The sequence below is a fragment of the Oryctolagus cuniculus genome, chromosome 1 (assembly GCF_051225735.1).
Source record: "Oryctolagus cuniculus isolate XC-2025 breed Fujian yellow rabbit chromosome 1, ASM5122573v1, whole genome shotgun sequence".
NCBI classification, from domain to species: Eukaryota; Metazoa; Chordata; class Mammalia; order Lagomorpha; family Leporidae; genus Oryctolagus; species Oryctolagus cuniculus.
This window is the reverse complement of record NC_142867.1, coordinates 69,318,565-69,332,249: the sequence shown is the minus strand read 5'-3', so window position 1 is coordinate 69,332,249 and position 13,685 is coordinate 69,318,565. Positions and strand designations below refer to the sequence as shown.

At 51.1% G+C, this 13,685-nt stretch overlaps 1 protein-coding gene across 5 annotated transcripts in view; it reads right to left on the bottom strand.

Annotated features, from left to right (window-relative positions):
• USP35 (ubiquitin specific peptidase 35) overlaps positions 1 to 13,685 on the bottom strand; it is a 41,541-nt gene that overhangs the window by 14,576 nt on the left and 13,280 nt on the right. For 4 of the 5 annotated variants that reach the window (XM_051822034.3, XM_089331686.1, XM_051822075.3 and 1 more), the window contains exon 7: positions 10,589 to 10,782. In XM_051822034.3, the coding sequence (XP_051677994.2) occupies positions 10,589 to 10,782 (194 nt within the window). Of the gene's footprint in view, positions 1 to 10,008; positions 10,349 to 10,588; positions 10,783 to 13,685 lie in introns of those variants that run through there. The other variant, XM_089331713.1, reaches the window with a different exon arrangement.

Sequence of the window (13,685 nt, the reverse complement as noted above, 5' to 3'; positions counted from 1 at the left end):
CTGCACAGGTTGGGCCAAAACGACTCATCTTCATTTGTACTAAAGTCTGGCCCATACATACACTGGAAAATGATCCTAAGTGGCAGAATTTGGCCTCTTGACCTCCAAATTCTCCACGATCTTGGTAACAATACATGGAGACAGCAAATGGTCAGCAGACCCCCATATTCAAGCCTTTTTCCTCTTCTGAGGCTAACGGTCCTCCTCAAGCAGAAAAAGGCCAGGAGCCCCACCTCGCTTCCCCTCCGCCCCCTCCCCAGGCCCTCGGAAGCATAATCCTTGAGAAGGACCTGAGAAAGACCCTCTTCCTCCCCCTCCCCTCAGCGCCGCTGCAGCCACCCCTCCACCGGCTTCCTCCTCTCTCTTCAGTCAGTCCTTCTCCTTCCCTGTTCTTCCCAGCGAAGAAAAACCTTCCCTCACACCCTCCGCCCCACCACGGCCTCCCTCATCTCATCCTCTGATTCTGATCCCGCTGACAGCCCTCCACCCTACCTGCCCCAGGCTCCCTAGAGCTTCCATCCAGAGACCCCCTACAGGCAGACACATCTGATTCCACCCCGACTCCCCCGACTCTTCTCGTCCCCCCATAATCCCCTTCTCCATACCTACTCTCGAACTCCATAACCCAAACCTGTGTTCCCCTCAAGGGAGGTAGCAGGCGTGGAAGATCTGGTTAGGGTCTATGTGCTCCCCCACCCCACCCCAAGCAGACCTAAATCAGACGGACGAGCGTCTAGGCTCATTCTCAGAAAATCTCTCCAAATACTGTAAGGGATTTCTTCGCCTGACTCAGTCCTGTAGCCTGACCTGGCACACTCTCTCTCATCTTGTCCTCTACCTCGACTCCAGACGAATGTGAACGCATCTGGCACGCTGAACAGCCTGCAGATGCACCACCAGGCCCCACACACACTCAGAGGCTGCTTGAGCCATTCCAAGAGGCCCTAGAGCCCAGTGACTACGCAGTACTATCCTTACTATACTTAGTCTGTGAGGCGGGCCGTAAAGACAGCAGGGTTTTCATCAGGTCCCTGGGCAACCTCCCGGATCTTACCATAGGTAACCTGCTTATGGCTCTTTTTATCCAGAGCTGCCAACAGGCAGGAGGCCATATGACTTCACGCTTGTAGCCCTGGATCTCCAGGTTGGTAGGATTCCAAACTTCTCTCTTATTGCGAAGCCTTTCTATGAAGCTACAAAAGGTGATAAAGATGAGCCCTTACAAGAGCACCCCCCCCAGAAACCCCATTCCACACTCTAAAGTAGGCCCTTCCGCAAGTGCTCGCCCTGAGCCTTCCCAACCCACACAGCCCATTTCTTCTCTACATTCATAGCTCTAAGGGACAAGCACTTGGTCTCCAGGCCCAAAAGGCAGGGGACTCTACCACCCCGTGACCTCTTTCTCGAAACACTCATCTGGGGTTTATCACGGCTGGCCCCTGTACCTGAGGATCCTGGCCACTGCAGCTCTCTTCATTCCTGAAGCCTAAAAACTCTTTCTTCAACCCTTACAAATCTGGTCCTGTCATGGGCTACAAGACCTTAGCCCCAGGCTCTTCAGTCTGTAGCACCATCTCCTGTCCGAGTTCTTCCTGCCACCCTTCTCCAGCCTACTGTCACCTTCCAGTGCTGCACCTCCCTCAACCCAGCTACACTTCTCCCCACTGCCACACCAGACTCCCTTGAATCCCACTCCTGCCCAGATACCCTTCACTTCTCCCCAACTACTTCCCACCACCCCACAGAAACTCACATTCCACAATCCCCACTGGTTAACTGATGGTAGTTCCTCCAAGACTCCCCCATTTCCTGCTGGATATGCAGTAATTCAGGGGTACCATGATGATACCTCCTCTTTCCCCTACCTCAAGGCACAATCCCTCCCAACAAGTCAAATTAGTAGCCTTGACTCGAGCCTTGACCTTAGCCAAGGGAAAAATCATCACTATATACAGATTCCCAACCTGCCTAGATCATCATCCATTCTAGTGCCCAGGTATGGCAGGAAAGAGGTTTCCCAACAGCCCGAGGGACCCCTGTAATAAATCGCAAGCTGATGAAGGCCCTTCCTGATGCTGGCCAGCTGCCAACAAAAGCTGCTATTATTCATTGCAAAGGCCACCAGAAAGACAAACAGTACCTATCAGAAGCTAACAACCAGGCTGATCTGACAGCTAAGGCAGTGGTCCGTGGGGAAATGGTCCTGCCTTCTCTCTAACCTAACTCCTGTCTACTCAGAAATTTCTCCACTCCAACAAGGGGCTTTTAGAGAGGACTTGTGGTGGTTTCTAGGTAATTAATACTCCCCTCTTCTCTCCAAGCTAATTTTCTAAAAAAACCTCCACTCTCTATACCAAACCCAAACTCTCTTCTTTTCCCAAAATCACACATACATCTCCTGCCATACTTGAAGCTCAGCATGACATATTCCAGAAATGTAACATCTGCCAAACTGCTAACCCCAATTCCTATATCAGACCCCACCCCCCATTCCCCAACCACCAGGCCCACAGATCACTTCCAGCAGAGGACTGGCAGATGGACTTCACTCATAGGCCACCAGTTAAGCAGATATGTTACCTGCTGGTTATGGTGGGCACCTACTCAGGTTGGGTGCTCTCTCCCTGCCACTAATAAAAGAGCTTCCATTGTCTCTAATTTATTAGTAAAAGTTATTGTCCCAGGGCTGGCACTGTGGCATAGCAGGTAAAGCCTCCACCTGCAGTGCCAGCATCCCATATGGGTACCAGTTCAAGTTCCAGCTGCTCCACTTCCCATCCAGCTCTCTGCTATGCCCTGGGAAGGCAGTAGAAGACGGCCCAAGTCTGTGGGCCCCTGCACCCATATGGGAGACCCGGAAGAAGCTTCCGGCTCCCAGCTTCAGATCGGTACAGCTCCTGCTGTTGCAGCCATCTGGGGAATGAACCAGTGGATGGAGGACCTCTCTCCCTCCCCCTACCTCTCTGTAACAACTCTGGCTTTTAAATAAAGCTTTAAAAAAAAAAAAAAAAAAGATTATCCCCAGATTTGGACTCCCCTCTTCTATCCGATCAGATAATGGGCCAGAATTCACCTCTCCAATTACTCAGTTGGTACCAATCTCTCCTCATATTTCATGACATTTTAACAGTCCCTATTGTACCTCTTCCCCAAGAAAAGTAGAATGGATGAATGGAATCTTAAAGCAAACTCTAACTAAACCCTCCACCCAAGTCCACTTAGACGGGGTAAAACTTCTTCCTTTAGCCTTGTTAAGGATCAGATCTCTTCTCCAGAGCCATTAATGCTCAGTCCATTTGAAACTTTATACAGAGGGCCTCCTCTCACACCTAACTTTCCTCCCCTCTGAAATTCTGAAGCCATTCCTCCTCCTCTCACTTTCCCTCTTCTTATGGAATTTTGCAGACATACATCTACCCAAACCTCACCCTCTGCCTTCACACTATACTCCTTCCAACCTGGTCATTGGGTCTGTCTTAAACAAAACGAGGCCGCCTTAAAGCCCAAATGGACCGGGCCCTATCAGGTGATACTGACTACCCCCACTTCTGCCAAACTCAAAGGACACCACCCCATCAAGGTACATTTTACTTCATTAAAGCTAGTAACATCTCCCTTCTAGAAGTCTGCTCCCACAGGACCCACCAGTGTCAGGTTGACGTGGCTCCCTGCAATACCAGAACAACCGTCTCACGTCCCTGACAATTCCTGAATTCCACAGGTTTCTCCAAGTAATTCTACCGGGAAGCTACTGGTATTCGTCTCTACCTGTCTGCCTTCCCAACCTCGTCTCAGATTGCTGGCTCCAGCGAGGTCTCCGACTTCACCCCAACTACAGATACCCTTTCTTACCTTCTGTTTATACTTCATATTGTAGTGCACTGTCGCCCTCTTCTATCTGCTGGTTCTAGGCCTAACCTCAGCCATACAATACAGATTCTTACTCCTCCAACTCATACGAATCTCTCATCAATGCTTCCTCTCGTCTTTTCTTTAAACTTAACCCCAATGTCTCTTCTTGAAGCTGTACACACTCCTCCCCCAAGGATTGGCAAGCCCTGCTTCCAGTCAGTCCTGCAGCACAGCCACAGGAAGTAGTAGATATCCAGATGTGAGCCCAGGAAGGCTGGAGAACTGGCAGATCCCCTCATAAACCTCTCCTTGGTGTTTTTGCTACAGCCTCACTGACTGGTTGTGTGCATGTGATATGTGCATCACGTGGTCTCCCCCCCCCCCCATCAAGTGGAGCATTGCCTCACTCAGCCGGTAACCAGACTGTCAGTGTCCCAACCCAAACTAGCTCCACCCTCAGCCATAGATTGAGGCTGGCAAAATTGGGATCAAAGGTATACATCTGCAAAATACATGAGCCGTCAATAAACACAGACCCATATACTTCCATTCCCGGCCTGCCTGGGACAGAAACAGGAGCGTTCTTCCTCTGCAGCAGCCAGGCATGTACCTGTTTCCCACTAGCTGGACAGGAACCTGTACTCTGGGTTCCTATTTCCCTCTCTGTCCTGCACTCTAGACCAGACTTCATTCCCTGATCTCCAACTGGACTTGAGAGGAGGGATTCTGCACTCACCCTCCTGTTAATCACATCAGGTGTTCCGGCAGGAGTTGGAACAGATGTGGCTGGACTAGCAATCTCAGCAGACGCGGCAAACACCTGAAGACGTATCTCACTCAAGGAAAAATTTAGATGACCTAGCGTGACCACTGCCTCATCTCCAAGACCAGGGAGACTCCTTGGCGGTGGTGGTCCTTCAAACCACCCGGAGTAGACCTCCCCACTATAGTACAGGAGCGCTCTATCTCTTTCTAGGTGAAGAACGTTGCTAACACTACTGGTCGGGCGTGCTAAGAGAAGGGATCAAACGCACACACAAGAGGGTAATGAACTATAGTCCCAAAACAGCTCCGGCTCGTCATTCTGGCCGTGGCCATCTTTCCCACCTTGGTTGATGTCTCTGCTGTCTCCTTTGTCCTCACAGCTGTAGTGCTTTTAGTCCTACGATGTATAATTAACACTTCAGAAGCTTCTACCAGAACGGGTAACTGCTATATCCCAAGCTATCACACAGTGACAGAACAAGACTGTTCCTCTTCTGCTATCAATCCGATCCAGTGTAGACACTCTACCCCACAACGACGCCCCCTATCAGCAGGAAGCAGCCAGAAAGAAATCGGCGCCCCTTTTCCTTATCTATACTCAGAGTCAGGATTGATGGAGCAAGGACAAAAAGCCTTAGATCCAAACTGACCCCTCACCTACACAACAGCAAGCAAGCCCCCATTTCTCTGCCCTAATACAGCCCCACCCTGCCTTGAGAAGGCCAGCCTGCCTGGACTGCTGGACACACCACTATCGGAAGAGTCCAGCCATCGGCCTGAGCGCTCCCCACTCCTCCCAAGTTCTCTCCCCCCAGCTCAGCATCTCAGTCTCAGAGCTCAGCCCCAGCCTCAGCCCAAGCCCCACTCAAGCTCTCCCTCTATCTCGGCAGCCCAGCTTAAGCTCAGACCCCTTCCTATCACCTTGTATGTATAAACCACTAGTCTGGAAGGGTAGGTGCTCTCTCTGCCATGCGTTCACCTGGGAGTGAGCCCCTCCCAGGCTTTATTCTGAATAAACTTGGTCTGGCTTTGGCGTCATACGCTGCCTCTTCTAACAGAAAGAACAGACCTGAACAAAATAAAGCTACATGTGACAAACCAACATCATAGTGAACGCATTTCCTCTAAGACCTGAAATCAGATACCCACTCTACTAGTGTGATTCAGTGTAGTGCTGGGAGTTTCACCCATGACAATTACACAAGAAACAGAAACAAGAAGGAAGCCAAGTTTTCCCTGTTTGCAGTGGACATGATAGTATATCCACGCCGGCGCTGTGGTGTAGCAGGTAAAGCTGCCGCCTGCAGTGCCGGCATCCCATATGAGCACCAGTTCGAGTCCCGGCTGCTCCACTTCTGATCCAGCTCTCTGCTATGGTCTGGGAAAGCAGTAGAAGATGGCCCAAGTCCTTGGGCCCCTGCACCTGCATGGGAGACCCAGAAGCTCCTGGCTCCCCGGCTTTGGATCGGCACAGCTCTGGCTGTTGCGGCCAGCTGGGGAGTGAACCAGCAGTTGGAAGACCTCTCACTCTGCCTCTCCTTCTCTGGGTAACTCTGACTTTCAAATAAATAAAAACATCTTTAAAAAAAATCTAAAAATGTCACCAAAAGACTATTAGAACTAATGAACAAATTCAGTAAAGTTTCAAAATACAAATCAACACACAAAAATCAGTAACATTTTTATACACCAATTACATACTAACATTTTCAGAGCCTTCCTTTTCACAATTGCTACAAAAAGTAAACTAAAAACCTTATAAGTTTAATGAAGGACGTGGAAGACCTCTAACCTCTACAATGAAAGTTACAACACTAATAAGAGAATTGAAAAAGACACACAAAAAAGGTAAACAATCCACATTCATGGATTGGAAGAATTAGCTTCATTCAAAGGCCCATACTTCCCAAAGAGATTTAGAAATTCAATGCAATACTCACCAAAATAGTAGTAACATTCTTCACATAACTAGAAAAAACATCAAATTCATACAGAAGCAGAGTAGACCCCAGATTGCTGAAGCAATCTTGAACAAAATGCACAGAGCTGGAGGCATCCAAATACCCGATTTTGAGACACACGACAATAACCAGAATAGCATGGCACTCACATAAAAGCAGACACACAGGCCATGGAAGCTAACAGACCACAGTGCCGAATCTGTGCTTTACAGCCAACTCATTCTCAACTGCACCAAAATCAGAACTGGAGGAAGACAGTCTCTCCAATAAGTAGTGCTGGGAACATATCCATATGCAGAGGCCTGATACCTGATGTCCCCTCACCACCACCCACCTGACACAAAAATCAACTGGAGGGACCAGTGCTGTGGCGTAGTGGGTAAACCCACCGCCTGTGAAACCAGCATCCCATATGGGTACTGAATGGACGGGGCTGGCATTGTGGAGTAGTGGGTAAAGCTGCCGCGGTGACGCCAGCATCCATTATGGGCGTCGGCCTGAGTCCTGGCTGTGCCATTTCTGATCCAGCTCCCTGCTACTGGCCTGGGAAAAAGCAGTGGAAGATGGCCCAAGTATTTGGATCCCTGCTACCCAGGTGGAGATCCAGAAGCAGCTCCTGGCTCCTGGCTTCAGCCTGGCCTACCCGCAGCCATTGCAGCCATTTGGGGAGTGAATGAGCAGATGGAAGACCTTTCTGCCTCTTCCCTTGCTCTCTGACTTTTAAGATTTAATTTCAAAATCAACTCAAAGTGGACTAAATGTGAGTACAGGCATTCGGTCTGGTGGCTAAGACACCCACGTCATGCCGCAGAGTGCCTGGGTTAGATTCCCAGCTCCTGACTGCAGCTTCTCGCTATTGCAGATACCGGTGACAGTTCAGATAGCTGGGTTCCTGCCATCCATGTGGGATACCTGGACTGCATTCCTGGCTCCCAGCTTCAGCCCTAGCCCAGTTCCAGCATTGTGAGCAACTGTCAAGTGAACCATCAGGAGGAAGCTTGATCTCTGACCTCAAAATAAGTTAACTTTTTTAAAAGGATTTATTTTTTTCTAAAGATGTATTTATTCGAAAGTCAGAGTTACACAGAGAGGAGAGGCAGAGACAGAGAAGTCTGCCATCTGATGGTTCACTCCCCAGTTGGCCGCAACGGCCAGAGCTGCGCCAACCTGAAGCCAGAAGCCAGGAGCCAGGAGCCAGGAGCTTCTTCTGGGTCTTCCATGTGGGTGCAGGGGCCCAAGGACTTGGGCCATCTTCTACTGCTTTCCCAGGCCATAGCAGAGAGCTGGATCGGAAGAGGAGTAGCTGGGACTAGAACCAGCACCCATATGGGATGCCGACACTTCAGGCCAGGGCTTTAATGCATTGTGCCACAGTGCTGGACCCTATTTATTTATTATTTGAAAGAATCAGAGAAAAGACAGAGGGAAAGAAATCTTCCATGCACTGGTCCACCCCCAAGATGGGCACAATGGCCAAGCAAAAGCCAGGAGCTTCATCCAGGTCTCCCACATAGATGCAGCGGCCCAAGCACCTGGGCCATCCTCCACCACTTTCCCAAGCACATTAGTTGGGATCTGGATCTCAAGTGGAGCAGCCAGGACTGGTGCCCACATGAAATGCTGGCACTGCAAATGGCAGCCTAACCTGTGGCACCACAGCACCGCACCACAGATGAACTTTAAAAGACCTGTATCTGGGGCCAGCACCGTTGTGGAGTAGATTAAGCCTCTGTCTGTGGCGCCAGCACCCTATATGGGCTTCTGATCTAGCTCCCTGCTGCTGGCCTGGGAAAGCAGAAGATGATGGCCCAAGTGCTTGAGCCCCTGCACCCACGTGCTAGACCCAGAAGATGCTCCTGGCTCCTGGCTTTGGATTGGCCTAGCTCCAGCCGTTGCAGCCACATGGGAAGTGACTAGTAGATGGAAGACCTCTCTATCCCTCTGTCTGTAACTCTGCCTCTCAAGTCAATAAATAAATCTATAAAAAAAAGAAAAATATGAATCTAAAGAAAACAATACCTAAATCCAAAGGAAACTTCTAGTAGGAACCACTGGAACTTATCAGTATAGATTTATTTTTATTTATTTCGAAGACAGAGTTGCAGAGAGACAGAGAGAGGAGACAGAAGTCTTCCATCCACTGGTTTACTCCCCAATTGGCCGTAACGGCTGGAGCTGGGCTGATCCAAAGCCAGGAGCTTCCTCTGGGTCTCCCATGTGGGTGCAGGGGCCCAAGCACTTGAGCCATCTTCCGCTGCTTTCCCAGGCCATAGCAGAGAGCTGCATGCGAAATGGAGCAGCTGGGACTTGAATGGCACCCATATGGGATGCCTGCACAGCAGGCCAGGGCTTTAACCCGCTACGCCACAGTGCCAGCTCCCAAACTTATCAGTATAAGATATTTTGGATAATACCCCAAAAGTTCAGGCAAAAAAAAAAAAAAAAAACAACTAGACAAATGACTGTATCAACTAAGAATCTTCTGCATAGCAATCAAAATGGGAGAATATATTTCCAAGTTATTCCTCTGACAAAGCGATCTAGAATATATAACAAATGCAACAACCACCAAAAAAAAAAAATCCAGTTAGGAAACGGGTAAAGGGTCAGCATTGACATTTCTCAAAAGAAGAAATACAACTAGTCAACGAATATGTGAAAAGATGCTCCGTACCACTGAGCCACCAAGGAGACGCAAATCCAAACCACAGTGAGATACCACCTCCCTCCAGTGAGCGGGGCTGTTTTCAGAAAGACCAAACTCTCCAACTGCTGATGAGCAGGCGAAAGAGTACACGTAGGCGCTGCTGGGGAAAATGCAGGCTAGTACAGCCATTATGGGAAACAGTGTGGTTTCTAACACTAAAAACAGAGCTACCAGGTGGCTAGATCATATCCAGAGGAAATGAAATCAGCCTATCGGAGAGATCCCCGCTCTCCCATGCTCACAGCAGCGCCACGCATCACCGACACGTGCCATCAACCAACCCATCCATGGCTAAGTGGGTCGAAATCACGTGGCGTGCGTACACACGGGATAGTGCTCAGCCATACAAGGAGTGAGATCCCGGTAGGTGCAGCAAAAGGGGTGGAACCGGAGGTCTGCGTGTTGAACAGAAAGACCTGCGTAAGCTTCCAGCCAGCCAGCCTGAGCTTAGAGTAGCAATTGCCAGAGGCTGGACAGGCACGGGGAGACCAGGGAGCAGTTACCAAAGCACAGTCACACCCGAGTGCCCAGTTCTAGCACTGCACAGTACAGCGGGGTCACTGCAGGCCACAGAAACGTGATATTCCATACACAGAACTGGAACAGAGAAGCTGGTCAGCCCCCATCGAAGAAGGAAGCGGAAAGGCTGACCAGTTCATGCCGTACAGAGGCGCTGCAACATTGCACTGTACCTCTTAAAGACATACAAGGAGATGCTCATTGAAAAAACGTTTAATTAAAAAATAAATACAGAGACAACTGTGACTGTGGACATGCAAGCACTTGATCATTTTTCCAGGAGGTCATTTCGTTGTGTTTTTACTGAAATAATGCTAGGCAGCAGACCAGAAATCAGGGAGGGGAAAAAAAAACAAACCACAAAACAGGCGATGTACAAAGAACAAGCAGCACCATAGGCTGCCTTCGCCTCAGCGCCAACCTCCTACAGAAGCTGAAGCACAGAGAAGAAACAGCCGTGAAGTCACGGTGTAAGCCAGAATCGAAGCCAGCACTTGGATTTTTGCAGCCAGCCACAGGTGGATAGGCAGCCACAGAGACCGCGCTGTCCCGAGAAGAGAACAAAGTCTAAAGCTAAGGCGAGTGGAAGTTCCAATCCACCCCACGGGGAGGCAGTGACATTCCCCTGGGGCAGACCCTGAAGCCCCCCCCCCCCCCCGAGTTTCCACCCAGTCTTGGCAGTGACCGAGGCAGTCTGGGCCCTCCCCCCGCCCTCAGGCCCACCCTCCCCAACCCCACCCCCCACCCCTTGCAGCCTCCCCAAGGAAAGAAGGGCAGCACATACTCAGAAGCCATGAACAAGGCCTGGAGGATGCTGTTCACGTAGCAGGTATTGCCCAGGTTGATTAAGCCAATCTTGCCCGTGTCGGACTTGGCCATGAGCCGGGGGTAAAAGCCAGCCAGCTCACTCTTCTGGGAGGTCCAGGCATCCTGCCCCAGCAGCTGCTTGATGCGGTCCTCGTTGGGAACATGGAGGTCCTGAGGAGGGAACAGGCAGGCAGGACAGTGGGCACCAAGGTCAGCCCCCTAAAATATTACCACCTCTGCGACGCCTTCCTGGGACTCTGCCTACCACACAGCCTCCCAGTGTTCAAGAGGTGCGTCGACACCCCCTGCCTACACACTCATTCTAGGTTCTCACCTCTGCGTGAGCTACAGCTGCCCTAAGGTGGTATAATCCCCACTTTACAGGTGGATAAACAAGGACTCAGTAAAGAACCACCTGGGTGGTAGGTGAAGAATCTGTTCTTCGAAGAGCCTAGGGCACAGACTCTAAGAGGGGCCCAGCAATCCAACCCAACACGACCCCAGCTCAGCCCTGACTCTCCTCCCGTCCAGCTGTCACCAAGCCCCTGCCTCTGTCCGTTAACCTCCTGGTCAGGTGAGGGCCCTCCTATCCTGGCTCAGTTAGGTGGGCTATACTGTCACCGTGCTTGCACTCAATGTTGTTTCTGGTTTATCTAGGTTAAGAGTCAGCTTCCAGGAAATCAGTCACTCCCAGCCCCAAATGTGAGCCCTCTTGTCGAGACAGTGGGAGGATTCTGGAGGTGTGAAGGGTGGGTCATGGGCTCCAGGCTGGGAGGAAGTGAGGGAGGAGAGCAGGGAAAGAGCCAGGAATTCAATCCAGGAGCTAGGATGAAGCCAGAAGCCAGGAATTCAATCCAGGAGAGAGGGGAGAGAGGGGGGAAGAGGGGAGAGGGTAGAGGCAGGAAGGGAGAGGGGCAGGAAGGTGGAAGAGAAGGGGGAGAGGGGAGAGAGAGAGGGAGGGAGACTCCCTCTCTTTTTCATATAAAAATAAGAAAAAAAACCAGCTGCACCTCAAAGAATAGCACCACAGTTCCAACACCTATACACCTTCAAGAAACACCTCGGTACAACGTAGTGTTTGCAGACCGGAAATTCTAGGACAGTGCCCTAGGTTGATTCAAGGTGCCACGGAGCTCCCAACTAGCTCTGCCCCCACATCCTCCTCTCCCAGGAGCACCTCTGGCTCCAGTGGGAGGGTTCACTCCTTTCTGGGGGAATCACTCATCAAATAAAGTATCAGATTAGGCAAGGCTCACCGAGGGTAAGGATGACTACACCAGGGGGTGCCGGAGGGAGCCAGGCAGGTACAGGCTTAGGCTCTGTATTCCCTTCTCCTATTCTGTTCTGTCCAACCTCCCACCTACCAGCCACTCATACCCCACGGGAACAAATATCCACAGGGAGGCAGGCAGATGCCCAGGAGCGAGCGCGTGTGCGCGCGCACACACACACATACACACGCTCAGGGATGATGCGGAGAAACCAGAACGTACATCGGGGCAGGCATTTAGTGCAGCAGTTCAGACGCTGCTTGGGATGCCCACATCTCTTATCAGGATTCCTGGGTGCGAGTCCTGGCTTGGTTGCCAATCCAGCTTCCCGATGACCTACATCCCGGGAGGCTGCGGGAGAGGGTTCCCGCCTCCCATGTGGGTGACCTACACTGGGTTCTGGACTCCTGGTTTTAGCCTGGCCCAACCTGGCTGTCTGGCATTCAGGAAATGAACAGGTGGGTGGAAGAGCTTTCTCTTTCAAATAAATAAAACAGAAGACTTCCCTAACCCTCAAGCTCACGTCTTAGAGATTCACATACAGTGCTTCCCTTAGCAAGGGCCACAGCTCCCAAACTGCCACACCCTGACACACATCTGCCTTTGTGAGAGTTTCCCCGAACTCCCTTACGAAGGAGCACGTGTGGGAGGAACCTCACGAACGGTACCAGGATTTGCGGCCTTGCTTCTAGACCTGGCTCACCCCAAGTCTGTAAGCCCCAGGACAGTGGCACCCATCTTCCTGAAAATACATTCCCTGGGGGAAGAAAAGATGCTTGTTTGAAAACAAACGTCTACAGATCATGTCCCATGTTCGAGCCTTTGGGCTAAAATGGAGAAACTGAGCCCATGTGAGGCTGCTCTGGGCTAAGTGCTCCCCCACTGGAGTCAAGGACCTTGGCAGAAGCATTCGAGAAGTCCGGATCTGTTCGATTAAGCAGGGTGAGCCTGGTTGTTGAGGCCCTGACCATGGAGGACAGGCACCTCCGTGCCACTCCCTCCCACTCGTCTAGGCTGGCCTCCTCTCCCTAGTCCCGATGCACCAGGCTGACTTCCATAGCCCCTGTCCTCTCCAAGCCTCTCTTCTTGGATGGCTCCCATCTTACTAAGTGGGGTCCCTAGGCCCCTTGTCCCTCTCTTGTGGAGCCCAGCTCCCTGCACCCATGGGTGTGTTTGCACACACACACACACACCTTGTCCCCCCACCAGCCAAGCCTGGCCTCGCTCATCTCAGGTTTCCTCCTGTGTTCACCCATGCCTTCGTCACACTGCATCAAGCCCATTTGTCCACCTGTAGCCACTCACTGGTCACAGAAGACCCAGGGGCCAAAACACCACCGCCCCCAGAAGCTCACCAGCTAGCAGGCAAGAGTAGCCATCCCAGGAAGCTCAGGAGGCAGACAGCCTTGGGCAGCAGCCCCTGAACAGGTACAAGTCCCATCCCCCGCTGCTCACCCACCTCAGTGAAAGCCCCTCCCCCCACTATGAGTTACCTCCCACTAATGCAATGTTCTTTCTCAAGTCTGAAAACCTGAGGAAAGCCAAGGCGACGGAGATTTTGTTGGCTCCACCCCGGCTCATACTAGATTGTCCCTGCGTGTGTTTTGTGGGTTTTAGGTTAAAATCTCATCTTCAGTAGAACTGTACCTTTATGGCTTGCTTTGCCAGGCAATCCTTGGGTACTATAAGAGGATCTGAATTTGAAGCCCTAGGCCCACCTGAGCAGCCACTGGTTACAAATCTTTGTTCTCAGTCCAGAGCGCTGTTCCCAGGAGTTTCCTTGTTGTGTATTTGGGGTCACAT